At 46.1% G+C, this 19,166-nt stretch overlaps 1 protein-coding gene across 1 annotated transcript in view; it reads right to left on the reverse strand.

Annotated features, from left to right (window-relative positions):
• Positions 1–2,753: 2,753 nt before the first annotated feature.
• Positions 2,754–19,166, reverse strand: part of LOC112215216 (nucleolar protein 4-like) — a 36,876-nt gene continuing 20,463 nt past the window's right edge. Inside the window, exons 5-12 of the mRNA XM_042299927.1 lie at positions 12,536–12,677; positions 8,514–8,800; positions 8,192–8,377; positions 7,487–7,675; positions 7,421–7,423; positions 5,566–5,685; positions 5,108–5,318; positions 2,754–4,650 (exon numbers count right to left, since the gene is read on the reverse strand). Of these exons, the coding sequence (XP_042155861.1) occupies positions 4,430–4,650; positions 5,108–5,318; positions 5,566–5,685; positions 7,421–7,423; positions 7,487–7,675; positions 8,192–8,377; positions 8,514–8,800; positions 12,536–12,677 (1,359 nt within the window). The 3' untranslated portion in view covers positions 2,754–4,429. The remainder of the gene's footprint in view (positions 4,651–5,107; positions 5,319–5,565; positions 5,686–7,420; positions 7,424–7,486; positions 7,676–8,191; positions 8,378–8,513; positions 8,801–12,535; positions 12,678–19,166) is intronic.

Below are 19,166 nucleotides of genomic sequence, written 5' to 3' on the forward strand. Positions count from 1 at the left end.
TTCTACATAGAACCCAATAGGGTTCTATCCTGGAACCACAAATTATTATTCAAAGGATTCTCGTACAGTATGTTCTAGATAGCTATACCTACACTCTTTGAAAAAAAGGTGCTATCAAGTTGATTCATCCAAATGAGTCTATACAAATATTTTTTTTACCTGCATTCAAATGTGTACACACACCTGAGCTCAAAATAACAGTTTCTAAAGCCTGACTAGTCTAGCTAAAATAAAATTTCTGAAGTCTGATGCGTGCAAAATATAATTCTCTTTTAAAACAGCACTTTTCTTGTGCTTGCTAGTAAAAATTCAGATTGAAGTGATTTCGCTAAGACTGTGAGATTGGCTGATTCTTGCATGAGCCTTGCCATGTACTTTAAAACCCAATATTGTGCATTTTAATAATGATTACCACAATATGTTATCCATAAGATGATCAGTTTAGTGGACAAAAATCATCTACATTTAAATCAATACAGACGTCCAAACTAAAAAGTAAAACACACACTCATATCAGCTCTCATCATAGACCACCATGATCAACCCATTGTCAGGCATGTGTATCTTAAATGTGTAAATTGAACATGTGAATCAAGTATGATTGTTCTGTAACAATGTCCGGTTACAAATATATACCATGTTATTTTATCCTGAGCTGTAAAGTGCTTCCAAACTTGCAATAGATTATACATTTGAAATATAATAAAGAAGTCAAATTATGTCATGGATGGTGACAATAAATAAATTACAGATTATTTTGTGCATGTCATTTTAGACTGTCCTGTTCTTGGAATGATCATCGTCACAGCAATGTAGTAGATATGTGCTGCTGACATCATTTATTATAAATTACACTGAAATACAGTCATCTCTTATATGAATTATCTGACAAATCTACAGTACATTCAGAAAGTATTCAGACCCTTTCTCCACATTTTGCTACGTTACAGCCTTATTCTAAAATGGATTAAATAAAACATGTTCCTCGTCAGTCTATACATAATACTAAATAATGACAAAGCGAAAACAGGTATTTTGACATTTTAGCACATAAAAAAAAAAACAGAAACACCTTATTTACATAAGTATTCAGGCCCTTTGCTATGAGACTAGAAATTGAGCTCAGGTGCATCCTGTTTCCATTGATCATCCTTGAGATTGATTGGAGTCCACCTGTGGTAAATTCAATTGATTGGACATGATTTGGAAAGGCACACACCTGTCTATATAAGGTCCCACAGTTGACAGTGCATGTGTGGAGGCACAGATCTACCAAAAAATCTCTACAGCATTGAAGGTCCCCAAGAACATAGTGGCCTCCATCATTCTTAAATGGAAGAAGTTTGAAACCATCAAGACTCTTCCTAAAGCTGGCCGCCCAGCCAAACTGAGGAATCGGAGGAGAAAGGCCTTGGTCAGGTAGGTGACCAAGAACTCGATCACTCTGACAGAGCTCCAGAGTTCATCTGTGGAGATGGGAGAACCTTCCAGAAGGATAGCCATCTCTGCAACACTCCACCAATCAAGCCTTTATGGTAACCACTCATCAATAAAAGGCACATGACAGCCCACTTGGAGTTTGCCAAAAGGCACCTAAAGGACTCTGACCATTAGAAACAAGATTCTCTGGTCTGATGAAACCTAGAGTTAACTCTTTGGCCTGTATTCCAAGCATCACATCTGGATGAAACCTGGCACAATCCCTCCGGTGAAGCATGGTGGTGGCAGCATCATGCTGTGGGGATGTTTTTAGCGGCAGGGACTGGGAGACTAGTCAGGATCGAAGGAAGGATAAACAGAGAAAAACTAAGAAAAATACACAGAGATCCTTGATGAAAACCTGCTCTAGAACGCTCAGGACCTCAGACTGGGGCGACGTTTCACCTTCCAACAGAACAACGACCTTCAGCACACAGCCAAGACAACACAGGAGTGGCTTCGAGACAAGTCTCTGAATGTCCTTGAGTGGCCTAGCCAGAGCCCGGACTTGAACCCGATTGAACATCTCTGGAGAGACCTGAAAAAAACTGTACAGCGACGCTACCCATCCAACCTGACAGAGCTTGAGAGGCTCTGCAGAAAAGAATGGGAGGAACTCCCCAAATACAGGTGTGCCAAGCTTGTAGCGTCATACCCAAGAAGACTTGAGGCTGTAATCGCTGCCAAAGGTACTTCAACAAAGTACAAAGTAGAGTAAAGGGTCTGAATACTTATGTAAATGTATATTTCAGTTTTTAATATGTAATAAATTACACATTTTTTACTTTGCTATTATGCGGTATTGAGTGTAGATTGATGAGGGGAAAAAACGATGTAATCAATTTTAGAATAAGGCTGTTGTTACGCCCTGGTCTTAGTATTTTGTGTTTTCTTTATTATTTTAGTCAGGCCAGGGTGTGACATGGGTTATTTATGTGGTGTGTTTTGTCTTTGTTTTTTTTTGTAGGTCATGGGATTGTGGTTAGTGGGGTTGTCTAGTATAGTCTATGGCTGTCTGGAGTGGTTCTCAATCAGAGGCAGGTGTTTATCGTTGTCTCTGATTGGGAACCATATTTAGGCAGCCATATTCTTTGAGTGTTTGGTGGGTGATTGTTCCTGTCTCTGTGTTAGTTTGCACCAGATAAGGCTGTTTAGGTTTTCACGTTTATTGTTTTGTATTGTTCGTGTATCATCTTCATTAAAGATGTATCGAAATAACCACGCTGCATTTTGGTCCGCCTCTCCTTCGACGGAAGAAAGCCGTAACAGCTGTAACGTAACAAAATGTGGAAAAGTCAAAGTGTCCAAATACTTTCCTAATGCACTGTTTAAGGTGCTGACCAGGTTGACTACTTAAAATAATTTAAGTGTACAGAGCATTTTTTTTTTACTAAAGAGCTTTGAAAGGGCAACTCCACTTCACTTACACAAAAAACTGAAATAATGCCAACGTTTACCAACAATAAAACGACCACTTAGGACAAAGTGCTCAAATGACTGGCCTGTCAAAGTATGTTGATAGAGAGGATGTTACGGCTACAGTACTCTGTGCTGCTCTCACATACAGTACACACACCATAGCAAGGAACTGTTGAGTAAACTGTGATGCCATCACACATGATCAAGATTGTCTTTTGCTTCTTTTTTAAACCGTGTGTTTAAAATGCTAATGAGAAATGCAAAGACCGGTAAGAAAAAGGAGTTGAGGTGGAGAGAATATGGTGGGATTTTGAGGGAAATCTTTCTCTATAGCAGACCAACAGCCGTTACAAGGAGCACAATGCATTCACCATACATTTCCATGAGACGACCATGTGACGTTCACGAGACAAAGTTTATGACACAACCATATGCTGTTCATATCTGACTGACTTAAACCAACCCAAACTGTTAGTCTCTGAAATAAACTCAAATTACTGAACAAAGGTTCATTGACCTCAAGTCTACTATCATTGTATATCAGGTTCTGTCCTATTCACATCTGTCTGATTGGTGCCAGTCAATGAAAGGCCTCAGTTATGAGGTTCCAGATAAAGAAGAGCATCTTTCAGAACAGACAACAATGAAGCTACAGTGCTGCCATGAGACATACTTTCTTTTTACACAGCATTCCTGATGGGCAAATTACATTACTGCTCCCAGCGGAGCCTTACAAAATATTATGGGATGTTTGTGGTAAATCTGCTATCTCTGGGGAATGTTTTACAGGTTAGCTCATCATGCTGAGACTAAAAGCACGAGGAGGAGGTAGAGGTACACTAAGAAGACCTCCCTTTGCACAAAGTCCCACAAAAAGACTGATTAAGTGGAAATTGGCTTGCATTTACTGATTATCTTCCATATTGCACCCTGTTACACACTTTTCCCAGAAGCATTAACCTTTTGCCTACAATCCAAAGCCTGTAGGTTTAGACACATTACAGTACTTTACCCTCCAGGTTTAACATCCCCCTTTTCTATGATCACACTTTGCATACCTAAACCTTCAAACTTTAAAAACTACTGTTGAGGTTAACAGAGCAGTGTCATAATGCCAAATATGAAGCAACAATTCATGTTTGACAAATACCTCCTCAGTTTAGAAAGAAAATCCATGGAAGGAGGTGACTTTGCAGTGTTTCTGGGGTATGAATGAAGTGGGTGAGGAGTAGGTTTGTTATGGGAATGTAAAAAGCTAACTGGGCACTAAGATTAGTTTGAATGTATGGATTTTATATTTGTGTAAATTCTTTGCGTTCCTGTGACCATATACAGTATCTACTATCTGTATGGCCCAATTGTGCAATGCAGTTTTACTCCTAGTCTTTACTTTGACACTTTACTCGGTTAAACTCTTAATTAAGTGTCTGTCTGTCTGAATGTGTTTGACTGAGGGTGATAGTACAGACAGACAGCCTGGGGAGACGGGTCATGGCAAGGCATAGTTTGTCCGGTCTGGCCTGTTTATGGTTCAGTTCTGCTGCAGGATCAGGTTCTCCAGCTCGTCTGCAGATCGGAGCAGGAAAGCGGCAGACTCTCGGTACCCGGCGATGAGCTGCCTCACCGCTGTGACCTCAGGGGGGCTGAGCTGAGCCGAGGCACCTCCCCCACCTCCACCCTGACCACTGTGACTGTTAGAACTGGAGGAAGAGGATGTGGGAGCCACAGACTTCATACTGAGATCAGTGGGACCTGAAGAGAGAAATGATAATGTACTTTAAGTGTGATAACCCCATACAGTAAAGAAAGCACAAGATTACTGGGTCACAATTTATTAGATTAGTCCATCTGTAGATGCTCTACAGATGGTCATACTGTCAACAAACTAGCTGTTGCTATGCAACTGCTTCCTAAGGTTAGGGTTAGGGTAAGGTTTAGAAAAACATTAGGGCAAGGGTTAAGGTTAGAGTTAGAGTTAGGGCTAGGGTAAGGGTTAAGGTTGGGGCTAGTAGATAGTTCGTTAAAAAATTACTGATAGTCTGTAGATACCCTGTTGAGCATCTACAGATGGACTATCCAAATAGTGTTACCAATTATTTATATACAATATAGGCAATCAATAATCACACTAATATAGATACAGGTACATACAGTACAAAAACACATTCTAACTGAATCTCAGTCTAGGACTTGGGTAGAAGCTAATTACCATTGGTCTGTGTGGTGGTGGCACAGGTGGTCGGCAGGTTGTTGCTCATTGCTCCGTAACTGCGGAAGCTGTAGTTGAGGCCCCTGTTGGTGCCGTTGGTGTATACTGGGTCCTGGGACTGGGAGTAGGCTGAGGCAGCCAGGGAGAAGCCTGAGGGGGCAACTGAGGCCGGGTCCCTGGAGCCGTTCTTATCAGCAGTAGCAGGTTCCTCCTACAGGAGTAGCTACAATAGTTATTACACTGTAATAGGAAAAATAACATAGTAATAAGAACATGTACATTTTTAGCAAGATATACAGTATTTGAATCTACTGTATGTACATACTGGTAATGATGTTACCGACAGAAGAACATGGACTTCATTTACTGTCATGTATAAACAAACACACTCCAAAATAACATGAATTAACAAATACAATACAAACATTCTGTGAACACATAAATACATGTACACTCACAGGGCCTTGATAGACATCTAGTCGCATCCTCTTGGCAGCGTTGCGTGTCTCACTTTCACAAGCAGCAGCGAGAATGTTCTCAGCCATGACAGAGGTGAGGTGTGGGGGTGTGGGCCGTGTCTGACAGCACAGACAATAGTGTTAAGGGTGTGCAGTATAATATTCATGTGTGAATGAGTGAATATTTATGCATGTTCATGAAACTTGATTCTGAAATTTTACATTGGCAGATACAAAATGATAGCTTTCTACAAATCCTGGCCATGCCAGTCTCTACAAACAATCAACCCCCTTCAAATGAAATTCCAAGTTCAAGAACGCTGGGAAACTGCAGCACTCCAAAATGTTTCTAAAATCAGAGAATCAAGAGCATGTGGGAGGGTGTGGGAAGTATTTACAGGTTGCAGTGTTGTTACATTGAACCATTGGCGACGCATCATTTTGTTTTGTGCACCACATTTTTAGCTACAAAAAACTAAAACAAACTGAAAATATGTATACACGTATTAATGCCAAAATAACATGCAAAACAGGCAAACCCAACCCCCCAAAAAACAATAATATATATATGTTGGGGGGGGGGGGTTTGCCTGCTTTGCATGTTATTTTGGCATTAATACGTGTCACATATCACTTTGCAAACAATGTAAAAAAAAAAATCTAAATCATTAAGTTAATAAAGCTGCATACAAACTGCTATTCAGTGGAGTGGGTATGTGGTTCTAATTCTGAGTCTAAGGGTCTCTTTCCAAGATTAAAATGATAAACATTCAACATTGGCCATGCTGTCAATCCAGCATGATTTCTGCCACACCCAAAACAACTGTTAACTTGTAACTGGGAAATCTGACTTCAGTGAGTTCAAGACAACTGGGAACTTGGGAAAAAAACTAGCTAACCTATAACCTGTTTTAGAGAAATGTAATCATTGAATATTGTTAGAGCTTTCATTGTCTGCTTATATGCCCCCTTTTATTTATCCTATGGTTCTGACTTGGTGTACAGGGAGAACACTGTAAGAAAAGAATGGCCATGTTCTGAATTCTGTAGCTGTACATTACAAAAGTGTTGAACAAATAGTTGTATTGACTATGTCCGTCCTAACTCGCTCATTAATGTCTTAATCGAAATTACGGATTGCCTCTTATCCGCTTTTCGTCCCCTTATGCCATAGTTTGTATATCTCAATTGTCAGTAGGAACCACATTTGTTTAAGCAAGTCAGCCATATCAGCTGTTTTTTTAAAAGGTAGTAAATTAGGCTGAATGAACTGTTTCACTGCCAGACAAGATAGCCAGATGTAACAGTGGTAAGTAAGGTGTTGGGACTGCTGTTGGGACTCTACTGTTAGGACAGCTTTATGTAGGCCCTAACAGTTTGTGGGCAGAGTTTGTCACCGTTATAGTGCAATTAATCTATTGTTTCAGTGTTGTGTAGTGGCTTTGGAGGCATGCATCCCCAATTTTTTTAATTTTGTTTGCCCCACCAAGATTTACATGCTAAAATCGCCACTGCATTGAGCACATCTTCCACACTTATAGTTCCCAGTTTGAACAGTAAGGCATTTGGAAAGAATGGACCAGCGTGTCTCTGATCGTCTGTATGAGAACACACCAGGCTGGAGCATCAGCTCTGTTTGTAGAATAGGCCAATGTTTGAAGTCTGTTACAAATCACAGCCATGACGTGCTGTCCTTTTCGGGCTTCTGAGCTAGAAATTATGGTCTGGGCATGTTCGTGTGCTGCTGTTTTCCAATGTTCTTGAACTTGGGATTTCACTTGAAGTCATTGTCATAAATGGCAACTAATAAAGTCCACTCTACAATCAACCCCCCTTCGTAAGATCATAAGACTACCATCTACTAAATAGGGGGAGGGGGGCTAGGGACTATGGGGAGGATACTGAGGGGAACAGTGCCTACCTCAAAACCAACCTTCTTCATACGGCGGCAGGACTTGAGGTAGGTGCGGATGCGCTTGCGGGAGCGCTCCTGGAACTCAGGGAACTGTCGGCTGCATGACTCGATGATGGCCTGGATCTTCTCCTTGGGCTGCTTGGAGATGGGCACCATGCGGTCCAGGTTCTCATCCACAAACAGACGAACAAACATCTGAGAGGGTAGAGATAGAGGGGGGAAGGGAGGAGAGCGAGGAGGATTGGGTGTATAAGGGAGGAGAGGGGGAAGATAGGTTTAGAAGGGAGACGAGATGATGGGAGGTGTAGAGAGGAGGAGGGGGTGTAGAGTAGGGTGAAGCAGGAGGGGTATGTGTAAACAGACAAAAAGAGCAACAGCAGAAGTGGGGGAGTAAACATGGAGGTAGAGCATGAAAGAGGGTGCAAAGAAAAGGAGAGGGATTAAATAAAGAGGGTGGAGAGATGAGAGGAGAGAAGATATAGTGAATGCAAAAAAACATTCAAAATGCACAATAACATGACAATTGTCTTAAGGTTGAGGAGTGCCATTTTACATTTTCCCTCTGACATTTATATTATTTTGAAAAAGTGCGAACTTAACTTCTTTGTAGATATTTGGGTTGCATGAAGACAAATTGTGTTGCATAAAGGCCAATTTCTTCAATTTCTTGAAGTATATATTTAGTTGTGACAGCTGCGATGATACTCTTACATTAAATGCTTTCAGCCTCTCTGGGTCCATTCCCTCAGCATCAGTGATCTTGTCACTGTCATCGTGGTCGTCATGATCGTCATCATCATCATCGATGATCTGAGCACGCCCAGAGGTCAGGTCCTCAGCACTCATGCTCAGTTCTGTCTTCAACGAGTCATAGCTTCCGGGGCTGTGCTGAGGAGACTGTAAACACCCACAAAGAAACAAACACTGTTACTATTGCCACAGATAAGGACACAAAACAGCATTCAAGTTGTAATAAAACATCTGGTGTGGCTATCACCACAACACCATATTCAAATGGATTTTCTGTCCTTACCCTGTTGCCGTAGTCTGGTTTCCCAGGGGACTTCTTCATAGCGTCAGCTGAGTAGGGCGTCCCAACAGGGCTCCCCACAGGTAGCAGTCTGTCAGTCAGATTGACTGGTTGCTGGTCCTCTGAGGAGGAAGAGGAGGAGGTGGTGGTGCTAAAGTCCAGGGGAGCACTCACCCCATTCTCAGTCACCTCCCTGTATGGAGCCACACCATCTGAAGGGACACTGCCCACAACCATCGCCTCCAGGGGGGCCAGGGATGGCAGTCCGTTGGCACTCTCAGAGTCGTCATCTGAAAGAGAGAGAGAGAGAGTGAGCGAGAGAGAAATTGAGGCATGATATAATAAATTAATTAGTCTCAATTAGTCTCTCCTGACCCCTCCTGTCTCAGCCTCCAGTATTTATGCTGCAGTAGTTTATGTGTCAGGGGGCTAGGGTCAGTTTGTTATATCTGGAGTACTTCTCCTGTCCTATTCGGTGTCCTGTGTGAATCTAAGTGTGCGTTCTCTAATTCTCTCCTTCTCTCTCTCGGAGGACCTGAGCCCTAGGACCATGCCCCAGGACTACCTGACATGATGACTCCTTGCTGTCCCCAGTCCACCTGGCCATGCTGCTGTTCCAGTTTCAACTGACCTGAGCCCTAGGACCATGCCCCAGGACTACCTGACATGATGACTCCTTGCTGTCCCCAGTCCACCTGGCCATGCTGCTGCTCCAGTTTCAACTTCCACCTGACTGTGCTGCTGCTCCAGTTTCAACTGTTCTGCCTTATTATTATTCGACCATGCTGGTCATTTATGAACATTTGAACATCTTGGCCATGTTCTGTTATAATCTCCACCCGGCACAGCCAGAAGAGGGCTGGCCACCCCACATAACCTGGTTCCTCTCTAGGTTTCTTCCTAGGTTTTGGCCTTTCTAGGGAGTTTTTCCTAGCCACCGTGCTTCTACACCTGCATTGCTTGCTGTTTGGGGTTTTAGGCTGGGTTTCTGTACAGCACTTTGAGATATCAGCTGATGTACGAAGGGCTATATAAATAAATTTGATTTGATTTGATTCAATAAATCCAGATATTATCATTCATAAAATGTTCCTTTTCCCGGCCCCCATTTGAAAATGTGAATTGCCAAATCCTACAAATGGAGGTTTTTGCTAACTGTCATATAAGTAAGATGACCTGGTGTGTTGTGAGGATGTGCAATGTAGTTGTTTTTGATAGTTGAGTAAATAAATAAACACACATTTACTCTATTTCTATCCTTAGCAATCACTCTATTTGTGTGTGTGTGTGTGTGTTGAGGGCTGGGGTGGATTTACATGCTATATGTTGTGCTCTCAGTGTTTGTATAGGAAGAGGAGGGTATTGGGGTCAACTGTCAAAATAAATAGAGGGTGCTGCCACAGTAGAGGGCTGTGTTTCTAATGGGGGATGGAGGGATGGAGATGAGGAAAGAGGAAGGGAGGAAGAGGACATTATGGGATGGTAGGGGAGGATGTAATGGCAGAGAAGCTAAGGGGGGAACAGACCCTCACCGGTGCCATGCAAAGTACAAGTGAACAGTAATAATCTGTCAAAACAACACTAATGTGGGGTTATGCTGTTAAACCACGAAGACGACGCATTTCTACCATCACCTTTTCCTTGAGGCAGGGCAGCCATCAAAGTCACACTTTCCCCCATCCAAATCTAAAAGGCCCCTCTCACAGGCATTTCCATTGTTGTGCTGATATGGCTTTTTCCTATTGTGTTGACTAGCTAGAATCCAGCCAATGCTAAATCTGTGACTTAATCTTTGAATACACTATTCAATACAAACTGGTAACCAGAGTGTCTGGTTGTCTAGAGCTTTTAATATCTGTAGTTTCTTAGTGGATGTCCACTTTCCCATCATGAGTTAGTCATGGAAAGAGGTGGGGGTGGCTGGAGGCCCCTCAGACATTAGGGATGATTGAGGTTGGGTTGGGGTAGTGAAACACTACACATAATGATGGATTTGGTTGGATTAGTACATTAATAGAAGCACAAAGTGCTCCCTATCCTATACTACCAGTACATGGTTCTCCCACACCTGCTTAACGTACAGTCGTGGCCAAAAGTTAAGAATGACATAAATATTAATTTTCACAAGGTTTGCTGCTTCAGTGTCTTCAGATATTTGTCAGACGTTACTATGGAATACTGAAGTATAATTACAAGCATTTCATAAGTGTCAAAGGCTTTTATTGACAATTACATGAAGTTGATGCAGTCAATATTTGCAGTGTTGACCCTTCTTTTTATTTATTTAAAAACAAAATCCCCCTTTTTCTCCCCAATTTCGTCGTATCCAATTGTTAGTAGTTACAATCTTGTCTCATCGCTACAACTCCCGTACGGGCTCGGCAGAGACTAAGGTCGAGAACCATGCATCCTCCGAAACACAACCCAACCAAGCCGCACTGCTTCTTAACACAGCGCGCATCCAACCCGGAAGCCAGCCGCACCAATGTGTCGGAGGAAACACTGTGCACCTAGCAACCTGGTCAGAGCGCACTGCGCCCGGCCCGCCACAGGAGTCGCTAGTGCGCGATGAGACAAGGATATCCCTAACGGCCAAACCCTCCCTAACCCGGACAACGCTAGGCCAATTGTGCGTCGCCCCATGGACCTCCCGGTCACAGCCGGCTGCAACAGAGCCTGGGTTTGAGACCCTTCTTTTTCAAGACCTCTGCAATCCGCCCTGGCATGCTGTCAATTAACATCTGAGCCACATCCTGACTGATGGCAGCCCATTCTTGCATAATCAATGCTTGGAGTTTTCTGAATTTGTGGATTTTTGTTTGTCCACCCACCTCTTGAGGACTGACCACAAGTTCTCAATGGGATTAAGATCTGGGGAGTTTCCTGGACATGGACACAAAATATCGATGTTTTGTTCCCCGAGGCACTTAGTTATCGTCATGCTGGAAAAGGCATTGTTCGTCACCAAACTGGAAGAAACTTCTTGTTGTGTTCTTAGGCAAAATTGTAAGTGACCCCTTCCCTTGGCTGAGAAGCAACCCCACACATGAATGGTCTCAGGATGCTTTACTATTGGCATGACACAGGTCCGATGGTAGCGCTCACCTTGTCTTCTCCGGACAAGCTTTTTTCCGGATGCCCCAAACAATCGGAAAAGGGATTCATCAGAGAAAATGATTTTACCCCAGTCCTCAGCAGTCCAATCCATGTACCTTTTGCATAATATCAGTCTGTCCCTGATGTTTTTCCTGAAGAGAAGTGGCTTCTTTGCGGCCCTTGTTGACACCAGGCCATCCTCCAAAAGTCTTTGCCTCACTGTGCGTGCAGATGCACTCACACCTGCCTGCTGCCATTCCTGAGCAAGCTCTGTACTGATGGTGCCCTGATCCCACAGCTGAATAAACTTTAGGAGATGGTCCTGGCACTTGCTGGACATCCTTGGGCTCCCTGAAGCCTTCTTCAAAACAATTGAACCGCTCTCCTTGAAGATCTGATAAATGGTTGATTTAGGTGCAATCTTACTGGCAGCAATATCCTTGCCTGTGAAGCCCTTTTTGGGCAAAGCAATGATGACGGCACGTGTTTCCTTGCAGGTAACCATGGCTGACAGAGGAAGAACAATGATTCCAAACACCACCCTCCTTTTGAAGCTTCCAGTCTGTTATTCGAACTCAATCAGCATGACACTCACACCTGTGTTAACAAGAGAATCACTGACATGATGTCAGCTGGTCCTTTTGTGGCAGGGCTGAAATGCAGTGGAAATGTTTTTGTGGGATTCGGTTCATTTGCATGGCAAAGAGGGACTTTGCAATTCATCTGATCACTCTTCATAACATTCTGGAGTATATGCAAATTGACATCATACAAACTGAGGCAGCAGACTTTGTGAAAATGTATCTTTGTGTCGTTCTCAAAACGTTTGGCCACGACTGTACATCCCAAATCACGCTCAACCAATGAAAACAGGGACATACTGTAAACAAACAAACATACAGTACGCACAAACACACGGAAAGGCGTACCGTCTTCCTCTTTCAATGCGGCTTGTGGGCTGTGTACCATCCCTCCATTGGGGGGACTGAGCTCAGGGACAGGGGGACGCTCAGCAGAGACCCACGTGGGCTCAGCCATATCCATGTCCTCACTGCTCACCGAACTTTCATCCTGAGAAGAGAGAGAGAGAGAAAGAGGAGAGAATTGAGACATTTCTCAAATTACGATTTCGTCCCTGAGGACGATTGAATAGGCTGCTGAAGATTTGATTGTATTTAATTTATTACGATCCGAATTAGCCGACGCCAATGGCAACAGCTCTATGAATCTCTATGTTTTGACCATGACAGTTTACAATCTAAGGTAACACCAGGTGATTTAGTCTCTTCAACGTGTTCAACAGCACACCTAAGCCTATATGGGAGGGTCTGGGGGGGCATTACTCCGAGGTGGCGGTTCTGGTGAGGGACGTGGACCCCGCTCCACTTCTGACTCGGCCCACTTACGTAATGTCCCTGGAGCGGGAACCCTCACCACCGACCCCGGACTAGAGGATGCCACTGGACTGATGGTCGAGTCTGGAGTGAGTGGCTGCGCCGGACAGGCGGGAGACTCTGGCGGCGCCGGACAGGCGGGAGACTCTGGCGGCGCCGGACAGGCGGGAGACTCTGGCGGCGCCGGACAGGCGGGAGACTCTGGCGGCGCCGGACAGGCGGGAGACTCTGGCGGCGCCGGACTGGAGGGAGACTCTGGCGGCGACGGACTGGAGGGAGACTCTGGCGGCGACGGACTGGAGGGATCCGGACTGTCACCCATCGTGGGAGGTTCCGGTCTGTGGCCCGTCGTAGGAGGTTCCGGTCTGTAAACTATCGCCGGATGCTCTGGACTGGGTACTGTCGCCGGACGCTCTGGACTGGTTACTGTCGCCGGACGCTCTGGACTGGTTACTGTCGCCGGACGCTCTGGACTGGTTACTGTCGCCGGACGCTCTGGACTGGTTACTGTCGCAGGACGCTCTGGACCGGGTACTGTAGCCGGACGCTCTGGACTGGCGAGGTGCACTGTAGGCCTGGTGCGTGGTGCCGGCACTGGTGGTAGCGGGCTGGGGACACGCACCTCATGGCGAGTGCGGGGAGGAGGAACAGGGCGTACTGGACTGCCGAGGAGCACTATAGGCCTGGTGTGTGGTGCCAGCACTGGTGGTACCGAGCTGGAGACACGCACCTCAGGGCAAGTGCGAGGAGCAGGATTAGGGAGTACTGGACCCTGGAGGCGCACTGGTGGCCTGGTGCGTGGTGCCGGCACAGGTGGTACCAGGCTGGAGACATGCACCTCAGGGCAAGTGCGGGGAGGAGGAACAGGGCGTACTGGACTGCCGAGGCGCACTATAGGCCTGGTGCGTGGTGTTGGCACTGGTGGTACTGGGCTGGTGACACGCACCTCAGGGCGAGTGCGTGGAAGAGGCACTGGATACACTGGACCGTGGAGACGCATTGGACATCCAGAAATGGCTCAATACGTCGTGGCTGGATGACCATTCTAGCCCGGCAAATGCGAGGAGCTGGAATAGAGCGCACCGGGCTAGAATAGCGCACTGGAGACAACGTGCGCATCTCTGCATAACACGGTGCCTGACCAGTTACACGCTCCCCACGGTAAGCACAAGGAGTTGGCTTAGGTCTCCTACCTGACTCAGCCAATCTTCTCGTGTGCCCCCTCCCAAAAATCTTGAGGGGCCTCTGGCTTCCGTGCTAGCCTTGTACCCTCATAACGTCGCCGTTCCTCCTGTGCATTCTCCACCTGCTTCCATTGCAGAGTCCTTTCCCCTCGGTACTTCTCCTCGTAGTATAGATAATCACCCACGAATTACCCAAGGAATATTGCTGCCTAAATATGGTTCCCAATCAGAGACAACAATAAACAGCTGCCTCTAATTGAGAACCAATCAGGCAACCATAGACATACTAAACACCTAGACTAGTAAACAACCCCATAAACATACAAAAACCCTAGACAGGACAAAACACAACAAACCACCCCTTGTCACACTCTGACCTAACCAAAATAATAAAGAAAACAAAGAATACTAAGGTCAGGGCGTGACAGCGTACATGGTTGAATCATCAGCATACATGGACACACATGCTTTGTTTAATGCCAGTGGCCAGTCATTGGTAAAATAGAAAAGAGTAGAGGGTCTAGAGAGCTGTCCTGCAGTACACACTTTACATGTTTGAGAAGCTTACATAAAAAAAGCAACAACAGATTATGGTCAATATTATCAAAGGCTGCACTGAAATCTCACAGTACAGCTCCCACAATCTTATTATTATTGTCACGGTCGTCGTATGGAGGGGACCAAAGCGCAGCGTCGTGTGAATACATTCTTCTTTATTGAATGAAGAACACGAAGAACACTTAAACAAAAAACAACAAAACGATTAAAACGACCGTGACCGCTATATAAACACTGTGCTAACATGCAACATAACATAGACAATAACCCAAGAAATACCCAAAGAAGATGGCTGCCTAAATATGGTTCCCAATCAGAGACAACGATAAACCATAGACCTACATAAACACCTAGATGGAAACAACCCCATAAATCTACAAAGTCCCTAGACAGTACAAACACCCTAGATGATCACCCATGTCACACCCTGACCTAACCAAAATAATAAAGAAAACAAAGAATACTTAGGTCAGGGCGTGACAGTACCCCCCCCACAAAGGTGCGGACTCCGGCCGCAAAAACATAATCTAAAGGGGAGGGTCCGGGTGGGCATCTTTCACGGCGGCGGCTCGGGTGCTGGACGTGGACCCCACTCCACCATAGTCTTAGTCCGCTTTTGTGGCCTCCTAGGAACGGCGACCCTCGCAGCCAACCTAGGACTGGCAACCCTACTAAAGGGCCCCACTGGACTGAGGGGCAGCTCCGGACTGAGGGGCAGCTCCGGACTGAGGGGCAGCTCCGGACTGAGGGGCAGCTCCGGACTGAGGGGCAGCTCCGGACTGAGGGGCAGCTCCGGACTGAGGGGCAGCTCCGGACTGAAGGGCAGCTCAGGACTGAAGGGTAGCTCAGGACTGAAGGGTAGCTCCTGGCTGGCTGACGGCTCCTGCAGCTCCTGGCTGGCTGATGGCTCCGGCAGGTCCTGGCTGGCTGACGGCTCCGGCAGCTCCTGGCTGGCTGACTGCTCCGGCAGCTCCTGGCTGGCTGGCGGCTCGGGCAGCTCCTGGCTGGCTCACGGCTCGGGACAGACAGGCGACTCTGGTGGTCGGGACAGACGGGCGACTCTGGCGGCTCGGGACAGACGGGCGACTCTGGCGGCTCGGGACAGACGGGCGACTCTGGCGGCTCGGGACAGACGGGCGACACTGGCGGCTCGGGACAGACGGGCGACACTGGCGGCTCGGGACAGACGGGAGACTCTGGCGGCTCGAGACAGACGGGAGACTCTGGCGGCTTGGGACAGACTGGAGACTCTGGCGGCTCGGGACAGACTGGAGACTCTGGCGGCTCGGGACAGATGGGAGACTCTGGCGGCTCGGCTCGGGACAGACGAGGTGCACTGTAGGCCTGGTGCGTGGTGCCGGCACTGGTGGTACTGGGCCGAGGACACGCACCTCAGGGCGAGTGCGGGGAGGAGGAACAGGGAGAACTGGGCTCTGGCGACGCACAGGAAGCCCAGGGGGGGCTGCCACCGGAGGGCTGGTGCGTGGAGATGGCACCGGATAGACCGGACCAAGAAGGCGCACTGGAGATCTGGAGCACCGAGCCTGCCCAACCTTACCTGGTTGAATGATCCCCGTAGCCAGGCCAGTGCGGCGAGGTGGAATAGCCCGCACTGGGCTGTGCAGGTGAACCGGGGACACCATGCGTAAGGCTGGTGCCATGTATGCCGGCCCGAGGAGACGCACTGAAGACCAGATGCGTAAAGCCGGCTTCATGGTGCCTGGCTCGATGCCCACTCTAGCCCGGCCGATACGAGGAGCTGGAATGTATTGCACCGGGCTATGCACACGCACTGGGGACACCATGCGCTCCACCGCATAACACGGTGCCTGCCCGGTACAACGCCCTCTCTCTCCACGGTAAGCACGGGGAGCTGGTGCAGGTCTCCTACCTGACTTCGCCACACTCCCCGTGTGCCCTCCCCCAATACATTTTTGGGGCTGCCACACGGGCTTCCAGCCACGCCGCCGTGCTGCCTCCTCATACCGACGCCTCTCTGCTTTCGCTGCCTCCAGCTCTGCTTTGGGACGGCGATATTCCCCTGGCTGTGCCCAGGGTCCTTTGCTGTCCAGAATCTCCTCCCAAGTGCAGAAGTCCTTTGATTGCTGCTGCTGTCCGTTACCACGCTGCTTGGTCCATTGTTGGTGGGTTATTCTGTCACGATCGTCGTATGGAGGGGACCAAAGCGCAGCGTGGTGTGAATACATTCTTCTTTATTGAATGAAGAACACGAAGAACACTTAAACAAAAAACAACAAAATGATTAAGACGAACGTGACCGCTATATAAACACTGTGCTAACATGCAACATAACATAGACAATAACCCAATAAATACCCAAAGAAGATGGCTGCCTAAAGAAGATGGCCGCCACAGATCCCTTTTTCCTTTTCTGTTCATTTGGTCTTATTGGTTGAACCTGTCTCTTATTTTATTTCTTGATTCATGTCTATTTAAGCCTGTTAGTCATGGTGTGCGTGTTTGTGTTCCTGTCCGTTTGTGCCCTGTGTTGGGTCGGACTATTTTTCTGTCTATTTATCGCCTATTGTTTTGGGCATTCGTTTGGGAATCCAATAAAGATGGTTTCCCCAGTTCCTCTGCTCTCTGCAATTGACAGCACTCACCACTCCAGGCGATTGTGACATTCACAGACATATTGTTGCATCATTTTTATGGTTTGAGCGAAATCGTTAAGAATAATATAAAGCCAGTCCGCACACCACCAAGGTGAATTGGTTTAGTCTTGACTCTTGATTGAGAGTGTTGAAGGATGGGTAATGTATTGATTCTCGAGTGCCAAATCAACACAAACGTGTTTCTATTTGTTACTTCTTTTTCATATTTATGAGTCTTATTTTTGTATATATTTTTTAAATATTTATATTGTTTTAAATATTATGGTTATTGATTTGTGTTGTTCCAAATGTCTGAATAAAAATAATAGTTAGTGCAGAATGGTGCTCTTTTTTTTGGTTGGCGGGGGGGGTTCCACCCAGGGAGCCATACAAGCTAAAAACGCCACTGGATAGCGGAATGACTTTGACTTCCCTCCAGGCCTGTCGACAAAGGCTTTCCTCTAGACTCACATTAAAGACGACGGATAGGAGTGGTAATGGAGTCAGCTACCATCCTCATTAGCTTTCCATCTAAGTTGTCAATGCCAGGAAGTTTGTCATTATTGATCGATAACAATCATTTTCCCACCTCTCCCACACTAACTTGTAGAGAGCAGCAGACTACAGGAGTAAAATCACATACACTATTTTCATGTGAGCGAGCATTCAGTACACATGTCAAACACACATAATAATATGCATTATTACAAATGTCAATAGAAAGCACTGTACACAGTCACAGTTTAGCCAACGCCATTTTCTCCCGACACTGCCAACACCACTGTGGAACTTTGACAGCAAAAGGGTAAGAATGACGGAAAAAATCTCCCTGTTAAATAATGTGTCTTGCAGTACTGCTATTTTTAACTGTGGAAAGAAGAAACCTCAAACATGCTCACTATAGCAGAACATAGACAGGAGTGGACCAGAGTGGGTTAGTTGCCAGAGCTTGAGGAAAATAAAAAACAAACACACAGACTACGACGATGGTGGTGCTGAACATTGTTTAATTATATAGCGGGAGAAAGGGTCCTTAGTCAGTTGTACAACAACGCATTCAACTGAAAAGTATCTTCCACACCTCTGAATCAGAGAGGTGTGGGGGGCTGCCTTAATTAGCATTCACCTCATCAGCGCCCAGGGGGCAGTTGTCGTTGGGGGTAAACTGCCTTGCTCAGAAAGAGAAAGACTGATTTTTACCTTGTCGGCTCAGCGATTTAATCCAGCAACCTTTGGGTTACTGACCCAACGCTCCTTCCTACCCACCAGGCTACCTGCTACTGAACCTCTACCAACAGGGAGGACAACAACTCTGAATGTAACATTCTGCAATACACTGGAGTACCTAGTCACAGAGAAGCAACGCAACACAGAGAAACAACCTCCACAATACCTACATATTTGATATTGTCTCTGTCAACATCTCAGTGTTGTCTTGTTGCCACCAATCAACATGCTTTTGGTCCTCTTGTAGAATGAATGACCAATACTTTGGTAAAGTGGTTACTCCGCCTGATCTTGCTAACTTAATCTGGTAATTTAGGCAATTTACAAGCAGCCCTGGTTTATATGCATGATGAAAACAAAATCTGCTCTTTCCAGGCCAGGGGTTTTGCCGATGGGGTTAGCTAATTTATGAATACACTTGCTAATGCCTCTGAATAAAAACCTTGCATATATCATGAATGCAAGAGAACGCGTTTGGCAGAACCCCACACATACAGTACAGTACAATAAGCACTAAGCACACACTGCTATCCTCCTGAGGAAACACAACACACCCCTCTGAGGGTTCTGTAGAGGACTGAG

This window comes from Oncorhynchus tshawytscha, linkage group LG16 (assembly GCF_018296145.1).
Source record: "Oncorhynchus tshawytscha isolate Ot180627B linkage group LG16, Otsh_v2.0, whole genome shotgun sequence".
Lineage (NCBI taxonomy): Eukaryota > Metazoa > Chordata > Actinopteri > Salmoniformes > Salmonidae > Oncorhynchus > Oncorhynchus tshawytscha.